Source organism: Taeniopygia guttata, chromosome 12 (assembly GCF_048771995.1).
Source record: "Taeniopygia guttata chromosome 12, bTaeGut7.mat, whole genome shotgun sequence".
In the NCBI taxonomy this organism is placed as follows: domain Eukaryota; kingdom Metazoa; phylum Chordata; class Aves; order Passeriformes; family Estrildidae; genus Taeniopygia; species Taeniopygia guttata.
In genome coordinates this window covers 15,843,141-15,859,514 of record NC_133037.1, presented here as the reverse complement: position 1 = coordinate 15,859,514, position 16,374 = coordinate 15,843,141, and the positions used below count along the sequence as shown (strand labels likewise).

The 16,374-nt window shown below is 44.4% G+C and overlaps 1 protein-coding gene across 3 annotated transcripts in view; it reads left to right on the top strand.

Moving 5' to 3' along the window:
• Positions 1-16,374, top strand: part of BSN (bassoon presynaptic cytomatrix protein) — an 88,789-nt gene that overhangs the window by 10,948 nt on the left and 61,467 nt on the right. For all 3 annotated transcript variants that reach the window (XM_072935023.1, XM_030283536.4, XM_030283535.4), the window contains exon 2: positions 10,646-11,045. In XM_072935023.1, coding sequence (XP_072791124.1) covers positions 10,646-11,045 — 400 coding nt within the window. The remainder of the gene's footprint in view (positions 1-10,645; positions 11,046-16,374) is intronic.

The following is a 16,374-nucleotide window of genomic DNA, read 5'->3' as shown; positions in this document are numbered from 1 at the left end:
ATAAAAACATAATTCTGAGTTTGGCTTCTCATTCCAATTCATATATCTGAAAACTAGAAAGTGCAAACCTAAGACACACAAACACTGATACTGAACCCATCCAGTGCCAGCCCCCAGGCAGTGTCCCACCAGGCACTTGCAACCACACTCTTAAATAACAGACATTTCTGGACCCTGTGAGCTGGTCTGGGGAGTGTCAGGGAGGGAGAAACCTCTGCAGCTGAGAAACATAACCAGATGTGAAGATTTTGTTTAAAGGCATCTGGCCATGATTGGACATGTTGGACACAGATTTCTCCTCCTCACAGGGAAATGTGGGCTCATCAGTTTTTCCATGTACCCCTCCACATGTGCTGTATTTGGAACTCTTCATGGGGAATCAGTTGATGGCTGTTTCCTCAGTTCCTGCCCAAATGATCTCTTGATTGCTCTTCCACACCTTGGATATCTGCTCTCCTGGTAACCTGAGGCAACCAGAAAACATAGAAATAAGGACCTAAGTGGCCTGGGGAAGAGTTAAAGGGACTGTTATGAGATAACCAAAATGTGTAGAGGTGCAAAGAACTTCAGGATGGATAAAAATGCTATGGTTTTTCACAGACACACACAAAGAATTAGGTCCTTTGTTTCCTTTGCCCAGGCTCAGATAAATGAGGGTGCAAAGTCAGGATTTTTTGATTGCTGCGTAGTCACCAGGAGCTGCCTGTCTCTCTGCAGTATGGCACTCCGATTTCCTCTCCTGGAAATTGCTTTTTAACTGTGTTTTTCTTTCCTTTTTCTAAAAATACAAACCAGTTTCTTTCTGTCTGTCATTACTGCCTCTTTTTTAACAGCACTTCTCTTTCTGATGGATCTTCCTATTTTTTTTATGCCTGGAATGAATGTTCTTCATTCTGGGCTGAGTTTGGTTGACTCAAGCTGTCATGGAGATGGATAATGATACATTTTTTTTCATCAGATTTTAATTTTGGAGCATGGGTGGAACTTATCCAAAAAAAGGGCCCTGCAGTCTTCCCAGTTTCTTAATGGTTGAATACCAACTTCTCGTGGAAGGTGGAAGTGTGGGGACCCTTATGTGGTGTGGATGTGACCAGGGATGTTGACTATTGGAGCCTGACCCCTGAATTGACCTCTTTTTTGCCCACTGTGACAAACAGTGCTCATGTTGGATTAGTTTTGTACATCTAGCCAGCACCTGCAGGAATTCATCCTGCTCCTGGACAGAGTCAAGCTTGAATGCAAAAGGGAGAATTGGAAAAGCAGACCTTGGTGCCACTCTTTGTGGGGAAGGAAGCCAGAAGCAAGTAAAGGGAATGGGCTGCCTTTGCTCTTCTCTTTGAATTGCTTTCCAAAATGCGTTTTTCCCAAAATAACTTAATTGTGTATTTTTTGGGGTGGGTTGTTCTATATTTGTTGATGAGCATTAAATTGATGTTTTCTGAGAATGGTCCAACATGGCTTGCAGAATCCTTTGCAGAGCATCAGTGTCTGATTTAGAACCCATCACTACATGTGGCTATGGTTGTTCTCTGTGCCTCACTCTGCATTTCTTGACCTTGGATTTCACCTGCCATGATGTTTCAAGACATCCAGTTCAGGAGAGCCTTCTACAGCTCTTTGCATTCAGCTTTAGCTTTGAATATGCTGAATAAATTTGCATGGCTCAGCAAACTTGTCCTTTCTTTATCCCTCATCCTTCCCAAGCCATTTATGAATATCCCATTTATCCCATGGCAAGACCCTGCACCTCTGCTTGTGAAAACCTGACCATCTGCCTCTATCCTTGGTGTCCTAAATCCTGATAAGTTATTAACCCATAAGAAGGATTCCCCTTATTTCTTCATCTTCTATTACTTCTTTCTTTCTCTCCTTTCTTTCTAGATTTTTATCCTAAAAATTCTCCCACTTGAGATGATTTTTCATACTCAATATTGCCTTTTACTCCTGTAGCTTGGTTGTTTAATGATATTGCTGTGTTACAGCCATGTCTTAAACCTTTTCTTGATGGTGCATGTTTTGCTAACAGGTGCCATGGAAACTTCCCTTTGTTACCCTTCCACCTGCTGCTTTTAATTTCTTTCTAACAAACCTTCTCACTTTTCCTCTTCTTTTTTTTCCCAGTTGTATCTGAAAATTATAGTAATCATGTGAATTTCTGTGTTTTTTCCCCAGTCCTGCAAAGAGATTGAAGCCAAGTCTATTACAGTCACTGTTACTGAAAGTTTGTGTATCAGGTTTGGCTCCTCAGAGCAGGCGCGTTCCTGTCACAGGATTAAGTCCAGAGCAGGTAGCTTCATTCTGCATTGCTTTAGGGAATAGCTAACGAATGAAAAAAAAATTGTGTCGCTGCTAATTAAAATCAGAGAGGCTTTCAAGGAGGGCGGGCATGGGTTATAATCATAGATTTACAAGATAAGCTTTCACCAGCCGTGTGCATAAAATTCCTTAGCTTCATGCCATGGTTTATCTTTCAGCTTTGCTGGCATTTCGTAAATACAGAGCAGTAATTCATGGTGTTGGCTTTCCTGGGACAAAGGCCTTCAGTTAAGCGTGACTGCAGCAATCAGCTCTTCTACCCTTTAATTGCCAGAGCTCAGATGTAGGATGTGAGTGGATGAAGGCTGAGGGGAGCGGCTGCTGGGTACTCTCCCCAGCATCCTTGTCCTTTCTGCTGCCCACAGTACTTTAAAGATTGTCATGGCTCTTTTATGTTATTTTAACACACATACATGACTTGCTCATAGCAATCAGTTGTACCAGGAAGGATATGGAGGCAACACATCGAGTAGCTGAGTGGAAACCAGATTGAAGAGACGGCTCCAGCCCACACCTCTCTGTGGCTCCTGGGGACGTTTATCCCTGTTTTAGCTGCTATTTCCCTACGTGCTCCTTGGTATTGGTCGCAGGGCCATAACTCTGTGGCACAGCTCTTCATCATTCATTGCAGACCTTCCAAATCCTGCAGTAAAGAGGAGAGGAGTTCTGCAGGCAGCAGCTGGCTTTCCTGTGCAGGCTGCAGCATGGCCACCCTCAGCATCACCTGAATTAATGCTAAATGAGGGGCACTTAATGACCCCAGACCTGCTGAGCATCCCGCCTTCAGCAATGTCCTCGGGTCCAGCAGCTGGGGTGACTGATGCCTCCTGTCCCTCCAGGTCTTCCCAAAGACTCCAAGGCTTCACCTGACTGAAGGTCCAAAGCTGACCTTCCAACTGCACCCATTCACTGGATGAGGTGATGTTCCTCCTTGTCTTGGATCTTCCAGATACCTCCTAAATGCCCAGAGAGGGGCAGAGAGGGATTAGATACCCCATAGCCTTTCTAGGATCTCTATATTCATCCCAAGCACAGTGAAGCCCTGGCTCTGCACCTGCACTTTCCTGGTTCTCATCACTGAGCTACAGCTCAGTGAGTACAGCTCTGAGTACATCACTGAGTACAGCTCCTCACGCTGTGCAGCTGATGGCATTTTGATCAAGAGGTGGATTTCTGCTCTGTCTCTGTAAGATTTTAAGGTAGTTTTCAGCTATCACAGAGGAAACAGATTTTCCCTGTTGCTGAAGTAGAATCAATATTGGACACTGCACTTACCCCTGAGATATTTTAATGCTTTAAGGTTCCAGATCATTATTGTTCTCAGCAACAATTATTATCATTTATAAAGGAGACCCTGTTCAAACCATTGGACCTTTATAGTGCCTGCTTCTGTAAAGCTATCTGAGGAGTGATCTCTTTGATATATATGGGACTGAGATCATTACCTGCCAACTCTTCTGTTGGGCCCATTTGCCTTTGGCTCTAAAGGGTTTGGCCAAGATCCTGACAGTAGTGGCCACACATTTCAGGCATCAGCAGCTGAAAGAGCAGCTCCCCAGGGCAGCATGTTGTGGTCTGCAGGTTGCCCAGTGACCTTCTGGACTGTGAGAGCTCATGTGAGAGATGCAAAACTCTGCCCTGACTCCAGTTCAGGTCTTGGGGTTCATAGAGGCTGCTCTGGACTCTGTAGGGATCAGTTGTCTTGCATTTAATTGCAGATGTTCATTATCGTCTGTATAAGGTGTCTAATAGACATCTGACCTTGAGGTTCTTTGGAGAGGTCTGGGGATGTTGGTCTGGTGAGCAGGAACAGCCACTGCTCTGGTTTTATATTGCAAAGTGCTCAAAGGGAGATTACTCTTGGCTAAACCAGGGCTAAGGAAGGTGCAGATCAAGTATTTTCTTGCCACATAGCAAAAACAACAGAATAGAATAAAATAGGGTTGAAAATAAAGTATTTTGAGTTGGAAGTGCCTTCAATTATCATTTAGTCCATCTGCAAATGATAATGATTCACAAACCTTTACAAAAAGGCAGTTGTGGAGGAATGAAAATAAGCAAGTAAATGCTTATTTAGAGCTTAAAGCAGTCATAAACCCCTCTTCTGTTAGGTAGGATTTGGCTAATAAGATGGCAGATGCCTCTCAACAGCCGTGGCTGACAGAGCAGCAGTGAGAGTGACATTGATGTGTTCTCCTGTTGCTGATTCTGGGTTGAACTAGGCACGGTGCTAAGATGGAGAATAACTGGTTTGTGGTAGCTGTGTAAACTGGAAGTCTCCTGGTTCTTGTTACCTTTCCATGCATGGCATTTTAAACAAAGGGAAAAGCCAGCAGCAGCTCTAGGTGTGTTATCTGCTGCAGAAGCAGGGCCAGAGGAGGAAACTGGCAGGCACACCGTGCATGCAGCACTGCTCACCCCACGACAGCACCACCCCCTGGGGAAGGCTGTTGGTTTGTGTGTTGGTTGCCAGTGGCTTGTGCCCCTGCCTGCCTGGCAGCCCCTCCTTGAAGCCCAGCCCTAGCAGGGTGTTACAGCAAGGCAGAGGACTCGAGACTATCACATTTCTCTGTATTTATGAGAACAGGTATGAGGGTGGAGGTTAAGGACCCGAGTGATTGCCAGGTTGGGTGGAAGCAGGAGCTCAAGTACACTGTCAGCATCAGGAGATTTGCTTTAGGGATGCCTCAGTCACCAGGAAAATGCCTGACAGAAGCTGCATCTTATTTGACGGGGATAAGGCAACCCTGGAGCACAAAGCTGCAGGAGAACAGGGTTTTTCCACTGCTCACAAAAGCAAGTCATTAAACACTGTGGCCTTTCACAAGAGTGCTTGTGTTGCCATCTAATAAAATACTCCCTGACAGTTTCTAGTCACCATTTCATATTTTCTATTTTGATTTCAGCTGTGTGGCATTTGCTGTTTTTAAACCATCCATTTCCAGAGTGATCCTTTTCCTGCATAGACATCAATATAATTAATTTAGGGGCACATGGATTTAAGCAGGTGCTTAATTCTGTAACTGCTGGGGGCTTTTTTTTGTCAAAGCAGAGCCTGATACAGGATTCCCTACGTCGGATGTAGGACTTTTTAGAGCTACAGTCTGCCCCCAGTAGAACACCCAAGCTCGGGGTATATCTGAGCATCACTAGTGTGAGATTTTCAGAGCTGAAACCAAAGGCCCTCCACATCAGACACTTATTTTTCTGTTTATTTACTAAAAGGGTGTCCTATTTTCTAGTCAGACTTGCTGACAGGCAGTATACACCAGCTAACATTTGCTATTATCCGTGCTGTTCCTTTGCCGACCCATAACCATTCAGAATTATGTCTTTCCAAGTCAAACCCAGTGCCATTTTGACCTAGAGTACAACTGCCTGCTTGTTTAGCTACCTGTTTTTTTCTAAATAGGTTATACTCAGTGATTCTTAAAATCAGTCATGTGGATGTTCACATCAGGTTTCAGTCGAAGCAACTGGGTCAAATCTCTGCTCATAGCTGAGCAGCTCTAATTCTTGTTGGTTAGTCCAGCCTCCCTCTTTTGGGTGTGAGCCTCTTCACATGTCTCTCTTCATGCTTTATCTTGTTTGCTGCTCATCCCCTTGGTTTTACTGCAGATAAACAATAATTTCCCCTCTTTTCCCACCCAGTTTTCCCTCTTTTTTTTGTACTAACAGAAAAGAGTTGCTTGTCCTCATTTTGCTGATTTTTGATCTGGTTTTGAAGCTTGGAGCTCCCTTCCATGGACAAACTCAGCTCCTCTTTGGAAAGCCTGAGCAGGGCATGCACTTTGTAAAATCATGATGACACTGCCACTTATGGTTTTTATCTACTACAATGCTGTAATTAGATCAGTTGCCCAGCAAGCAAGGACCCATTTCCCTTAGCACGAGGCAGAGTTGTATAGAAGGGCTGCAGCTCCTGAAGGATTTACTCAGACCACAAATGCCAAGCTCCTGTGGATGCAATCACTGCCAGAGTTTTGTGGCAGCTGAGCAGGTGGATGTGCCAGTGTGCTCAAGGCAGGATGTGAAATGAGACAAAAACCAATAAATCAGTAAAAAACCAATTCTATCTCTTGAACTTTCCCACAAAAGTCAACAAGACTTGATTTACTAGCTGTGCATGTAGATTTTGTGTAATATTGTTATTGCTTGATTTTATAGCAGAGACATTAACAGTGTTGGCATTTACCTTGTGATGGTTATTGCTCCCAAGTTAGCACCTCTGGTGAAAAAGGGCCTGTTGACATCTCTTGGGATGCTGGCTCCAAGCCTGGGTCTTGCCTGTAAAATTTAGTGGCACTGATGAACCTACTGAGTTAAATTAGAGCAATTCCATCATACAGACCCTGACTTTACCTGGGAATTCCCAGATGAGAAAGCTGTACCAATTTTCTGGCAGAGAATTGTAAACCAGTGCTATGTCATTGCTTTGCTTTTATCTCCACTGATGCTGCTGACATCGTTTCCCCGGTGCTGTTGTGGCATCAAAAGTCTGGTTCAGGACAAATCATGTTTTTCTGAAATTAAATATTTACCAGCAAGCAGTCTAACATTTGTTTTGGCTGTAAGTAGGACTTTGTTTTTAAAGCTCTCCCAATTTTTGTAATTTTAATGAAAAAACCTTATTTTTACATTAGGGAAAAAATCAGGCATAAAAAATCTGAGGTGCTTGAGACATCTTACACTTCTGAGCTCAGTGTTGTGGGGAATGGCTTTGACCCTTGGTTTTCCTTGTGCTGTTCATGCTTCTGATCATCCTGGGCAGCTCTTCCCTCTCCGTACTTATCCATCTCCTCCCAGGGTGTTGTGTCAGCCCTAAATAGAAAGGCTGGTTTCATATCCGTGTCTGTTCCCAAGTGGAACTAGGGAAGTTCTGGGCCTTTTCATCAGGAGAAGTATCTGATGGAGAGGCAGATCTGGATATGGATTAATGTCTCAAGGTGATTTTTAGTTCTGGGCTCTGTGGCAGCAACCTTGCAGCTTTGCCTCCTCTCTTTCATGGAGCTGAGAGTTAATTTTTGTGGGTGCTTACTTAGCTTTGTGCTGGAAAATGGAGGGAGTTTTAGAAAGAAAGAAGAAAGACACAATTTTTCAATTTAAAAACAATGAAAAAAGGAAGGAAACAGTATTTTCCCACTGCCCACCCTCCCAGTGACTGTGGGCAGGTGAGTAGAGCTGCCTGCCTGCCCTTCTTGTGACAAAAAGCATTCATAGGATATCATAAATGAAAACTTTAGCAGTATAATTGTTAATACACTCAGTCAAACACTTGATATTCTTTAGTTGTACAAAATTATTAGTCCATTGGTAATAGAGAGCGCTGCTGAGTTTGGACCCTCCAGATATCTCTGACTCCATATCACCCAATACTTCTAATTCAGCAATTAGGGCAGTGCAAAATCAATACATCCCCCATCAAATGGGAAATCCTGCCTTATTAAAGCATTCCAATTTAGTTGTTAATAGACACTCTAGTGGAATTGGGAGGAATTATTTGGAAGCAGTAAGCAGCCCAGTGCTAGTTAACTATCAGTGATAAAGCCTGTAAAAAATAAGGCTGAGCTGCATGCAGTTTGGGCTTTTGTAACAGGAAAAAAAAATTCATAGAGGGGTACAAATCATTACAAATATTGGATTATCCTTGCAGAAGATGCAGTGAGCGTGGGCCTGTGTTTGATTCCATATGACTATTCTCATGTTCTTTCCTGAGGCATCTCTCCTGGATTGAGTTGCTGTACTTGACAGACCAGATGATTTCTTCTGGTCTTAAAATTTCACGGGTATGTTCAACTGGTGCAAGTGAGAGACAGCACAGCCTGTGTCACAGGGTGGTTGAGGCATCCTGGATAATTATAAAATAAATGCAGTGTTGGTAGAAGTGCATGGAGTGAAACTGCTGCTGGGACTGGGATGGAGGTGGTGCCCAGCATTACTAAGCACTTGAAAAAGTGCAGGGAGCTGGGAGGGAGCTTGAGCCCAGTCTGGGAAAGCATCTCTGGAGCAGCACTGACCTGCCAGACAGTGAGCATCCAACCACCCTCCTCTGTCTTATGTGCCAGCAGTGAGGCTCAGGGCAAAATAACAGCACTTGGTGTATTGTTCTTCATGGGCTTTTGCATTTCCAAGAGAAACACTCTGTTGTGGGTAGGAAATGTGAACTTGTCTGTGTGTTATCTGACAGCTCCTTGATGGAGTCAGAATTCTTACTTGGTGGCAAGTATTTTTCATATCAAGTGGGGAAAAAACCCTGAATTTTGAAATTTGCAGTGGAATAGAATCACAGAATGGTTTGGGATGGGAAGGAGCTTACAGACCATCTCATTCCACCCCCTGCCATGGGCAGGGACATGGTCCACTAGACCAGGTTCCTCCAAGCCTCATCCAACCTGGCCTTGAACACTTCGAGGGATGGGATAGCCACAGGGGCAGAATTACTATTCTGCTGTTCCAAACAACAATTATTTATTTGACCATATAATGTTATTTCAGAGTTGTTTAATACTCCATTAGGATAAGGTGTGTCTAATACATAAATGCTGAGGGTTTTATAGAAATATTAAATTTAAGGTGAGAAAGTGCATTTTGCTTTCTGAGAGTACTTCCTTCTGGTGTCTGGGGCTGAGCTCTCCAATCTCCACCAGCTACAGATGGTTTTATGTGTTTTATGAGGCACTAGCTCTCCAACCCTTGACATCAGGAGTCAAACTCCAAATCTGAACTGAAGGGTGTCAGAACTAACAAGGGAGGAGCAGCACATGCCAACAACATTCATGGCAGGTGCTACTGTAGGGCCAGGAGCAGTTTTCTCTTCAGTCTAAAGCAGATCACTCCCTCCCTTAGTGCTTTGCTTTATTGTGATTCTTTCTTCAGAGAAGTGGGTTTCAACCTGCAGCCAGAAAGTATTCCCAAAGTGCTACTTTACTATTTATTTTCATCCAACTTCCTATTACTGTGGCAACATGCACTTTGAATTTCATTAGTTTTATGCATTTAAGTTCCCTTTTTAAACCTTTATAAGGTCAGATCCTACTTGGGTAAATCAACAATGTATTAAATTTGAGGTTCTGAGTAATACTTTTCCTTAAACAGCTGTAGATCACAGGTAGTGAGGGCATTAGGGCTTCTGCTTTTTTGAGAAGTATTTGTGGGCATTACTGATAAGCACATGGACCAAATTATTTATAATTAGATAAGTATCTTCCATCACAGATTCATTCTCGTGCACTTGTGATCATCAGCAGCACATTACAGGGTGCCTGCCCTGAAACCATATGAGAGGAGGGTGTGCAGGCTGTCATGCTGTGCACTGCAGCACAACAGCTCAAAGCTCTTGCAGCTGGAGCTGCTCCAGAGCTCCTTGGGATGGCCAGGAGCATCTCTCAGCACTGTGGGGTGCAGAGCATTCTACACAGGCTATGGGACTGTGGGACTGCTGCAGAACCAGCAGTGGGTGCGATACCAACCTCGGGGTTGCTTCGTGTAAGTAGCTCTGGTTTCACAGGGAGGTTTCATCACCCTGTCCTGGTGACCACAGACATCCCAGCTGGTTTTTTTGCCCAGGCAAGACTCACATCACACAGAAGAGGGTTCAGCTAGGGCCAGCCAGCCCACAAAATCCCTGTTGTCTGTGCTTGCTACTTCAGTGCTGATTACTAAAGCAGAGCCAATGTGCTCTCTCTTGATTTCCCATTGCTGTGGCCCCTGGGAAATAAGCCCTTAGCTGCTTTCACCTGTGACTTGCATGGTTTTGCCTGGAAGATGAGGAAGTATAAGTAGTTCTCCTGCCTCCATTAGGCTTCTGGAGGGTTTTTCTTTTAATAAATAGGCTCTTTGCATGCTTCTGGTTTCACAGCCACTCATGAAAGTAGGCTGTGAGAAGCCAGTTTAGTGCGTGGTGGCTGCATCCCTGCAGGAAGGGCCCTGCAGGCTGCAAAGCAGAGTCACGGCTGCCTCTTCCAGTGAGTTTGTGCTGAAGTGCTGGGAGCCCTGGCTGGCAGGAGGCTGAGCTTCTCAAACTTCTCACACACATTTTTATGTGCAACTTTCTGACTAAAGTTCAACTCAGAATACACCGAATAATTCAATTGCATCCCTGCCGCTGGGTTATGTAAGAGAAAGCTGAAATCGCGCCTTGTTTCGTAAGGTAAAGTGTATCCTTCTGCTGATCTGAGCAATTTCCCTGGTTTGCAGTGGGGTTTTGCTATGCCTTCTTGGCTGAGCTGGGATTTCGAGGGGGAGAGGGTGCTGTAGCAGTTGTCTACATTAACTGGCATACAAATGTTTGAGACCTGAGCTTATTACATGTGTTTTGATGGTGTTTCAGCACGCTGAGGAGACCAGAGCAGCTGGACCAGGCCGCGGGCCAGCGGTCAGCATCCCCCTCCCTCGCACAGACTGCACCCAGCTCCCAGAGCCTCCGGGAGATGAGGGGCCGGGGCCAGCCTGGGCCGGCGGCAGAGGGGCCGCGGAGGACGCTGCAGGTGGACGCCAGGAGCCAGGGCTCGGGGAGGTCTCCCTCGGTGTCACCGGAGCGGGGCAGCACCCCTACCTCTCCCTACTCTGTCCCGCAGATCGCCCCCCTCCCCAGCAGCACCCTCTGCCCCATCTGCAAGACGACAGAGCTCACCTCCTCCCCCGGCCAGCCTAACTTCAATGCCTGCACTCAGTGTCACAGCAAGGTCTGCAACCAGTGTGGCTTCAACCCCAACCCGCACCTCACCCAGGTAATGCCTTCTCTTCCTCATGCAGCCCTCCTGGCTGCTTCGGGTGGGTTCTTGCTTTCTCCAAGCACAGAAGTTGTGCCTTTGCTTTTGACAGCTGCAAAGCATTGACCAGGAGCAAGGGTTCTGCTGGTAATAAGGGAATAATTGTGATAATGTGAGCTTTGATGAGATACGGGAGATAAATTAGTTGAAGGGAATTGGTAGATTACCAGGGCTCAGTCTCTGTTGAGATGCCAAAACATTTAGCTGAATTCTCCATTCTCAGAATTGTCCCTGAGTCAGAGAACTCGACAGCAGGAGGGGAGCAGGGGGCTGCTGGGCCGCTGCGGTGTGAGTGTCTCAGACCCTGACTCACAGCGGGTTCTGGTGGGTTCCAGCAGCCTCACGCTGCACGCAGGGAGGGAAGCGCCAGGAGCCGTGCGGAACACGCGGCACTGCCGGGGAGGAGCGTTCCCTCCGTGGGATGTGTGAAATGGATGCTCGGGGCTCCGGGGGCGGATCCGGCAGCGGTGCCGGAGGTGGGCGCTGGGGCTGGCTGAGGTGAGGGGCTCCCTGTGCCAATCCCGCAGGTTGCAGATCTCCTCACAGGGTGGGAAGCGATTGGATGGTTTTTTCAGTTGTTAAGAGCCAAACCATTGGAGTTTCTGATCTTAAAACAGAAACTTAAAGCTGCACTTTGGAAAGCAACTGAGCCACTCCAGTAACACAGACAGGAATTAGGCACTGAAGCCCCCTGGATACCCAGGATTTACTGCCAGTAGCCATTTTGTGGTAAGCATGCAATGCTTGCTCCTGATGCTAGACACAGCAGTGTCTAAATGTCATTGTTTGAGGAACTCCTGCCTTCCTTTATCCTCATGGAAGAAATCATAGAGTTATGGAATGGTTTGGGTTGGAAGGGACCTTGAAGATCATGTAGTTCCATCCCCATGAGCAGGGATACCTTCCACTAGACCAGGTTGCTCCAAGCTCCATCCAACCTGGCACTGAACACTTCCAGGGATGTGACATTCACAGCTTCCCTGGGCAACCTTTTCCAGTGCCTCACTACACTGATAGTAAAGAATGTTTTCCTTTTATGTAGTCTAAACATACTTTCTTTGAATTTGAATCCATTCCCCCCCTGTCCTGTCACTACATGCCCCTGTAAATAGTCTTGCCCTATGAAGGAGATACCCCTGCTGTAATGATGCATAATTAGCTGGTTCCCGATACTACTTCACAGGTATTTAGCACTGCAAAGGTCCAAATAAGGTCTCAGATCTTAGTAAAGAGCTTTGAGGTGGAAACTCAGGGTCCTGCAAAGAAATGCCATGGGCTACTTTTCTGTTTCACTTATAAGTTTCATTTTTAATTAGATTTGCCAAACATTAAATTGTTGTCCAAGCATTGCCTTGAAAGTTGTCCAGTTACTCTGAATAGTACCAGTTAACAAGGAAATAACAAAATAACAACGCAACAATTTCTCTGTTTCTGGTCTTGTCTCTTCTGCTTTGCCCCAAGAGCTTACCCACAGTGGGCTCTACCCCAAATCTCTTGCAGATACCAATGTTAAAATATGTGTGTGCACAGAGACTTTGCTTAGCAGCTCTAGGCCATTTTGCTCTTGGCATCTCTAGGTCTCTGTGCCATCAGAAATGTGTTTGACTGCAAAGCATTTTTAAGTATTAATTTTTTAAAAATGGACCTGAAATGGAAAAATATGTTGTTTTTTTTGGTCTGTCCTGAGTTTAATATGCATTTCAGCAGCAAGCAACCTTATGACTTGTAAGTAGGTCGTTGTGGGAGCTGGGGGATGAAAACAGTTGTCCAAGAGAAGTGTTTGCAGCTCATGTTGTCAGCTCGTGTGATGGGCTGGCTGGGGGAGCAGCAGTGGTTGCTGCCTTGTTGGAAGTGTGACTCATTTTCCTCAACATCATTCCTTGTGCTGCTATTCCGGAGTCACACAGAGAGGTGCCTGAAGCATCCTGGTGCTGTTACTGGGGGGTAGTGGAGGCAGCTGGATGGAAGGGCGCTCTCTGTCTTGATGGTGGGAACTGGGTTGGGAAGGATCTCTGGAGGTTACCTGTTCCAACCTCTGCTCAGAGCAGCAAGCAGGGAAAGGATCTCAAGGCTGTACCTCATTGAGTCCTGGAGCCTTCCAAGGGTGGACATGCTGGGCCCAGCTGCTCCACTGCCTCCCCTCATAGGGAAAACATCCACCCAGTCTGGTCCCTCCAACCCAGCAGGTGCTGCAGGGCAGCTGCACAGCATTGCTCATGAGGTGTTGTATTCTCCATTTGCATTTCCTTATGAATATACATTCGTGTGTATAGTTGATACTGACACTTTATGCTGCAGTAGATATTAATTTGTGACTTCTTTCTGCTTTCAAAGCTCTCTAGCAGGATTAAATAATCAAACATACCACATTTTCTAAGAAAATCAAACTAAAGAAAACCAAAATTATGTTTTGCTTGGTACATTCTCTCTTGTGCAATCTGTGGAACTGCCAGAAACCACTGGCATGGTGAGGTAGGAGCCACAGGGCTGGTTTGGCATAATGATCTCTCAAACTGTTTTGAAAGCTGGAGTATAAATCTTGTATAAACACTTTGTTTTCATTAGTCTGTTACTTGTATATATATATCCATAGCATAAAATAGCTTTTTGTAATAAATACTTAAAGAAAAGAATAGACTTAGTGTGTGAGCTGTAGTCCATCAAGCCCTGTCTTGCCACTTCCAGCTCCAAGAGCAGATTTTTCAGAGGAGGGTTGACTGCACCGCCTTCACTTTGTACTTTGGTAATACCTTCTCCTCAGAAGCACATAATTCCCTTTAAAATACTATTTTTCTTTGGCTGTTATTTTATTTCTTTTTGTGTGGCTTGATGGTCGTTTTATTTTAAAAGCAAATCATGAATTTCTGTGCTGACGAAGCAATCAGCTTCTGTGGCATCTTGAGTTGATCACTTGCTGAGAAAAACAAAATCTCTTTTTGGGTTTTTATTTCACTGTCTGTTTATTCCTTTGAGCAGCAGCTCGTTCTTGTTTCACAAGACTGGGCAAACAGAAGTTCCTGTCTGCTGCTGGTGTCACTCATATTTTACATGTAGATAATTATATTGTTCCCTCTGTTCATCTCGTGCCCTGAAATAGCTGCTGTCATCGTTTTCAATTTGGTCGTGTGCTGGCAGGCTGCTTTCCTTGTTCATTCACTTATTCCTGAAGGTCAGTGCTCTTGCCATAGACAGTTATTTTAAGCAAGGAAAGGGAATTATCAAGCAGGGGTGAATGGTGGCACCATTCAAGACAACAAGTTTTGAAATAATGTGCTAAAATCTAGCAGTTATTTACAGTCCTGTGCAAGAAATAAGTTTTTGAATGGAGATGTGTAATTTTAAGTGCAACATTGCAACTTTCACATTCTAGTATGATTTTTAATTTCTCATTAAAACTTTTTTTCTACTTTTCCTCTGTGTTGTTTCTGAGGGTTTTTTTGGGCAGCTTGTTCTGCAGGACCATACCAGTGATGCTGTCATCTCCTCCAGGGTGAATAGCTCAGTTTCAAACCAGTACAATAGGTTTAGAAAATCCTCTTTTTATACATCTTTCACTTTGTTCTGCTGCTCCTGTGGCTTTCGCCTGACTGATCTAGCAGCATGTTCATCTGATTGGATTTGCTCTGTTTGGTATCATAAGGAGTAACCTGCAGGCATCCTTTCTGCTTCTCTGGGGTTTTGAAGTGCTGCTGCACATTGCTAATTTGATAAATTAATTCTTCTTCAGTCTTCTCTTAAAATTTGTTGGGTTTATTTTAATTTGTTTTCTCACCATCCTAAGCACTAAACCAAAAACACGAGGAACTTGAGTTTGATTTTAATCAAGAGCAGCAGCACAGCATTAAAACGTGTGGTTTAGTTAGAGCTGAAATTAAACTCAAAATGCCTGGCTGCCTAATAGGTCTGCTTGGAACCACTTGGGATTATAGGAAACCTTTCTTGTCTGCTTTACATTTCTACTGTGCCTTTTTCAATTTGAAGTAGTGTTTATTAGAGGCAGTTTCATAAATATTCAGATGCACCTCCCTGTATAAAAGGAACATGTTTATACATATGTGTTCTTTACCAATTGCTTTATTTTGAAGGCCCTGCTTTTGTCCCCAAGCTGTTTTGATTTTGTCTGCTGTATTTGTGGCCGTGTTTATGACTTATAATTGTTAAACCTCTGTTCTGGTCCACGTTTTTAGCTTCACTTAGGGAGATTGAAGAGGTTATTTGTACTTTTTATGCTATGAATATAATGAATTATGAAATATTTAAAATATTTGAGAGCAAATCTGTTCCCTGCGTGCTCTGTGCCATGTAAGCTCATCACAAACCTTTGATCACAGACCTTCAGCAAGCAAAATATAAAAGGTCTCAAGGATAATTAAAAACTTGCTGGTTGGTTTCCCAACAGTGGTTAGGGTTGTTTCACAGAAGAAAATTCTCAGCACCTCTTAAGGTATCTGTAGCTAAAGGAGGTAGCCACAAAAATAATCTAAAGTTTTTAGGTAAATGTTTAAATTGTATTAATGGAAAATAGACCATCAGCTGAGGAGATGAGACTGAAATAATGTGAGCATTGTGAAGGGCTGTGTTTATCCTGTCATAACCTCACAGCAGATGGTTTTCTGCTCAGTAGTATAAGAAAATTTGGGCAAAGTGGAAGAAAGAAGAAGTTGGGGGAAGCTGAAGGGTGACACAATGCAGAGCATCTCTGGTGGGAGGAATGGGGCTTGTTAACACTGGAGGAACGTCTGTGGTCCAAAACCTTTTCCAACTGGCAAGAGTGGTGCCTGCCCACAGCATCACCTCAGTCATTTAGCAAATAACTGAAAAAACGTCAAATATTGAAATTGTGAAGCTGTTCATACACTGCTTTCAAAGGACCCCGTTTCTCATTTGTTTATTGTCCCCGTTTTACACATTGCACCATGTTGCTATCTAATTTTCAGTAAAACCCAGCATATTTGTAAGTTAGGGGCCCAATCTAACTTATTTACCCTGCAGGAGGCTTTCACTTGACTAGTGGCCACTGTCTCAGAAACCCTGCAAGGCAAGGGCTGTGCTTAGCATGCCAAGGGTATTATTAGTTCCACATTAAACCAATGGCTGTTATTAATGGCAGTGAATCCCCATCTCTTCCTCTCATCCATCTCCTCTCCTGCCTGTCATTCATTCAACATTCAAACATTTATAGGTCTCTGATGTTGTGCAAGTGTGGGTAGAATCCCTGTTGGCATGAGTGCTTTCACCCAGGGCTGAGCACTGAAGGACTGGATGAAAACAGGGATCTACTTTCTGA